The 5,553-nt window shown below is 35.6% G+C and overlaps 1 protein-coding gene across 1 annotated transcript in view; it reads left to right on the forward strand.

Annotated features, from left to right (window-relative positions):
- The window catches only part of LOC123519733 (G-protein coupled receptor moody-like), a 145,550-nt gene that overhangs the window by 130,094 nt on the left and 9,903 nt on the right, over positions 1–5,553 (forward strand). Inside the window, exons 6-8 of the mRNA XM_045281237.1 lie at positions 2,351–2,508; positions 3,153–3,218; positions 4,876–5,057. Coding sequence (XP_045137172.1) covers positions 2,351–2,508; positions 3,153–3,218; positions 4,876–5,057 — 406 coding nt within the window. The remainder of the gene's footprint in view (positions 1–2,350; positions 2,509–3,152; positions 3,219–4,875; positions 5,058–5,553) is intronic.

Below are 5,553 nucleotides of genomic sequence, written 5' to 3' on the forward strand. Positions count from 1 at the left end.
ACTTACTAAAAACTCTTTCATCAATAGAAAATGTCAAAGTCTTTCCAATTCTAACTCCTCTCGAGATTTCTGGCATCTAGCCAATAATATCTCTAACAACTTTACTTCTTCGTCTTTCCCTCCTTTACTTCATCCAGATGGCTCTACAGCTGTCTCTTCTTTTCTAAAGCTGAACTCTTCGCTCAAACCTTTGCTACCAACTCAACTTTGGATGATTCTGGGCATATTCCTCCTACTCCTCCACCCTCTGACTACTTCATCCCTAAAATTAAAATTCTTTATAAAGACGTTTTCCTGGCCCTCTCTGGCCTTGATTCTCGGAAGGCTTACGGTCCGGATGGAGTCCCTCCTGTTGTTCTCAAAAACTGTGCTTCCGAACTCGCTCACTGCCTGGTCAAACTCTTTCATCTGTGTCTCTCTACTTCTATTTATCCTTCTTGCTGGAAGTTTGCTCACATTCAACCTGTCCCTAAAAAAGGTGACCACTCCAATCCTTCTAACTACCGCCCTATAGCTTTGATTTCCTGCCTTTCTAAAGCCTTTGAGTCTATCCTTAATAGGAAGATAATGAGGCATCTATCAGCTCACAACCTTCTCTCTGATTGCCAGTATGGTTTCCGTAAAGGCAGATCTACTGGTGATCTTCTTACTTTCCTAACTGAATCTTGGTCATCCTCTTTTAGGGACTTCGGTGAAACCTTTGCTGTCGGCCTTGACATATCGAAAGCCTTCGATAGAGTCTGGCACAAATCTTTAATTTCTAAACTACCCTCCTACGGATTCTATCCTTCTCTCTGTACCTTCATCTCCAGTTTCCTTTCCGATCGTTCTATTGCTGCTGTAGTAGACGGTCACTGTTCTTCCCTAAAACTATCAACAGTGGTGTTCCACAGGGTTCTGTCCTATCACCCACTCTCTTTCTATTATTCATCAATGATCTCCTAAATCTGACTCAATGCCCTATCCACTCCTATGCTGATGATACCACCTGCATTATTCAACAGCGTTCAACAGACGCCCAACCCAACAACAATTAAATGACTCAAGGCGAGATGCTATAGGACGCCTAACTTCTGATCTTTCACTTGTTTCTGATTGGGGCAGAAAACCTGGTTTTGTTCAATGCCTCAAAAACTCAATTTCTACAACTATCTACTCGACATAACCTTCCAGACAACTATCCTCTCTTCTTCAATAACACTCAACTTCCCTCTCCTCTACATTAAACACACTCGGTCTATCCTTCACTAAAAATCTAAACTGGAAATTTCACATCTCTACTCTTGCTAAATCAGCTTCCAAGAAGTTAGGTGTCCTATGGCGTCTTCGTCCATTTTCTCTCCCTCCCAGCTGCTTGCTCTGTACAAGGGCCTTATCCGCCCGTGTATGGAGTATGGCTCTCATGTCTGGGGGATCCACACACAGCTTTACTAAACAAGGTGGAATCTAAAGCTTTTCGTCTTATCAACTCTTCTCCTCTAACTGACTGTCTTGATTCTTTAAGTCACCGCCGCAATGTTGCATCTTTATCTGTCTTCTACCGCTGTTTTCATGCTGTCTGCTCTTCTGAACTTGCTAACTGCATGCCTTCCCCCTCCTGCGGCCTCGCTGCACAAGACTCTCTACTTCTTCTCATCCCTATTCTGTCCATCTTCCTAATGCAAGAGTTAACCAGTATCTTCACTCCTTCATTCCCTACACTGGTAAACTCTGGAACTCTCTACCTGTGTCTGTATTTCCACCTGCCTATGACTTAAACTCTTTCAAAGAGGAGTGTCAAGACACCTCTTACGTTAACTGGACCCTCCTTTTAGATTTTTTGTTTTCTCTTTCTACTTTCCTCTTAACAGGGCCTGGCAACCAGCAGGATTTTTTTTTCCAACACTTTGTTTGCCCTTGGCCAGTGCCCTTGTAATGTAAAAAAAAAAAAAAAAAAAAAATATATATATATATATATATATATATATATATATATATATATATATATATATATATATATATATATATATATATATATATATATATATATATATATATATATATATATATATATATATATATATATATATATATATATATATATATATATATATATATATATATATATATATATATATATATATATATATATATATATATATATATATATATATATATATATATATATATATATATATATATATATATATATATATATATATATATATATATATATATATATATATATATATATATATATATATATATATATATATATATATATATATATATATATATATATATATATATATATATATATATATATATATATATATATATATATATATATATATATATATATATATATATATATTCACACAGGTGATGGGCCAGTACATGTACAATGCCAACACCATGGAATGTGACCTGGGCAATGCTAACAAAGTAGCCCGTCTTGTTTACCTTGTGGTGGATGCCTTCATTCCTGTGATGCTCATCTTCATTCTGTACTTCTTTGTCTTTATAATGGTAAGACAAAGGAACAAATTGGTGAAACATAATGACAATGAGACAGAAATCGAACTTCATACAAGTATTGACTTTTTGTTTTGACTGTGTGCATGCATATATATATATATATATATATATATATATATATATATATATATATATATATATAGAGAGAGAGAGAGAGAGAGAGAGAGAGAGAGAGAGAGAGAGAGAGAGAGAGAGAGAGAGAGAGAGAGAGAGAGAGAGAGAGAGAGAGAGAGAACTGAATTAACATGTATGAGTTGGGAATCTTTTTGTATTTCTATGATGTCAAAAGACAAACTATTGATATGACATGACATACAGTGATGCATAAGAATTGGCACTAAGAGAAGTCATATAATATATTTATCAATTTTTCTAAATATTTGTGGGAATTTGACTCTAAACATGTATGTTTGTTATTATAATAATTTCTTTTTTTTTGTTTTACCTCTCTTACAGGATTTTTTTTTTTCAATTAAACAGATAGAATTCAAAAGAATTCTGCCATCTCACTATAAAAGTTGTAAACCATTGAGGCATTTACTGTAGCATTAAAAATGAAATGTAACAATAATGATTTTCAAGGCATGTCAGTGATGCTGGTGTTATGTCATGCCCTGGTGTTCTTCTCATGCCAGGTGGTAAGGAGGGCAGTGGTAAGACAGCGCAAGTTCAGCACAAATTTCCCACCACCTCCATCTCAGGTCTTATATTTTTTTTACATATTATTGCATCCAATGTTGTGTGTCCTTTAGTTTGTTTGTTTGTTAGTTTGTTTGTCTTTTGTATAGTCTCGTCCAAAACTGATAACGTGTCTCTTAACCATAACTTTTGGACTATGAGCTACTTTGTGTTGGTCAAGTAGCATTTTGTAGTTGCCTTATTTTTCATTCTTTGTGCGTAATACTGTGACATTTGTTGTTATGTGATAGTGTTTGTGTCTGTATCTGATATTCTTGTCAGGCTTGGTTAGTTTTCTTTTTCTCTCTTTTTTTTAAAGCTTTCATACAAATATCTCCATGTTAAATGTTTTACACACTATAGACTGCCAAGGGATGTATCTTGCTTGCAGCTAACATACTTGTCTGGCCTTGTTCTGTTTTGTGTAGTCTAGATTGATATGAAGATGATTTTCATTCACCGCAAGTGTTTGTGTGTATGGTTGCATCAGCACTTCTTTCATAATTTTTACATGAAAGATTCATACTAATTAAAAGTTCTGTTCATAATTATTATATTTTTTATGTGGCATGTATGTGAACACTGATTTCTATCTGTCCTTGCATATTTCTTGATATTGCTGAAACAATACAGGTAACCCTTCCTTAACAAAGGGGTTACGTTCCTAAAAATAACCTTCGTTAAGCGAAACTTCGTTAAGCAAACTGATTATAACAAGTTTAACCTCTGACTTGAACTTCCATTGAGAGTAAACAAAACGAGAGTGCATCATACTACAGTGAGTGGTTTAATGAAAGTAAAAATTATGAAGTTAAACATTTAGGCAGTTTAATTTAAGTCTTTATAATGTACACTAATGTATGTATGTCGTAACTTTATAATGTTGATGATCTTAAATTTATGAAAGGAGGGAGAGTGAAACGGGAAAGACACTAACCGACAACCTGTGGAATGTAAACAAAGGGCACATCATTGTATCACAATTCTACAAGACTTTCCATTTTATCCATTGTAGAGTCACAAGTTCAGGTGGTTCTTTTAGCTTGCAAGGAAGATACAGTCTCACCAGCCTTCTTAATAGAGTCTGCTGACTTGAAAATAGTAGAGACAGTAGATGGAGTCAAGATGGTGGTGAGCAATGCTATTAGTTTTCTCGCCTCTCTTGTGTCTGTGAATAATATCCAGCTTCACTTCGAGAGTAAGAGACTTCCTGGTCTTCTTAGCAATGCTAGGCTACATTGCAGGGCATTTTGGTGGTAAGTTGAGTGAGAGAAGACAAGGTGCTGCTGATGCTGTTATTGTTTTGAACAGGGGAAGTGAGTGGTGCACATGTTGTCCACGAGAGGCATTGGTGTATTCAAAAGCCTGTCGGCTTGCATGATACAGCAGGGCTTTCAAACTTGGAAAAAATTACCTAGATAAAACTTTGAATTTGGTGTTCATTAAACAAGCAGATGGTAGTAAAATGAAACCTTCGTTGTAGCGAAATTTCATTGTGTGAACCTGTGTTAAGCGGGGGTTGCCTGTAACTTAATTGCCTGTTACTAAAAACATCAGAATGGAATATCTAGATTCTACATCTTTAAAAACTATTTCTGGATATCTATTGGAAAGTTGGTGTTCATATAATTATAAGAAAGTGTATTTTCATATTGTACTTACACTTCATATAATCAACAGATAAAAATGAGTTCTAACCGTGTGGCCCGAGCCTCCAAGAGGAGCCGAGCTGCTGTGGCTCCACCCACTGCCTCCACCACCTCCACCTCCTCCACTAATGCACCTCAGCAGAGGAAGGGATCCTCCTCCAGCTTGAAGAATTTCAAGAAGATGGTCTCGGAGACTAATCTGAGGGCCAGATTGTAAGTTTTTTTAATGCATAAAACAAATATATATAGTATATATCTTGTAGCAAAAGAAATCTTTCCCATATATTTTCTTTGTCATGCTTTGGACTGCCACAGCCTTTTATTATCATATTGTTGAGCTGATGCTCTAAAGATATATAGTGATGCCTTTTCTCTGGTAGCAAGTACCATTGAAGAAGTTTAGAGTATGTATACTGTAGATGGAGTAACCATGTGTTGAGTCAGTGGCTGGTCTAGGAAACTGAATAGAAGCATTATGTGCATATTTCATGCTCTCTAAATTTTGCAGCATGAGCATGTGATGAATATGTTCATGAATTTTATTGCTAGAAGAATATCCTGAGTGGGTAATATCAAGAGAATAGCCACGTACATACTATGTAGCTTGTAACTACACCAACCTGATCAGTCCACTTAAATATGTGTGTGTGTGTGTGTGTGTGTGTATTTACCTAATTGTATTTACCTAATTGTAACATACAGGAAAGAG

Source organism: Portunus trituberculatus, chromosome 46 (genome assembly GCF_017591435.1).
Source record: "Portunus trituberculatus isolate SZX2019 chromosome 46, ASM1759143v1, whole genome shotgun sequence".
Lineage (NCBI taxonomy): Eukaryota > Metazoa > Arthropoda > Malacostraca > Decapoda > Portunidae > Portunus > Portunus trituberculatus.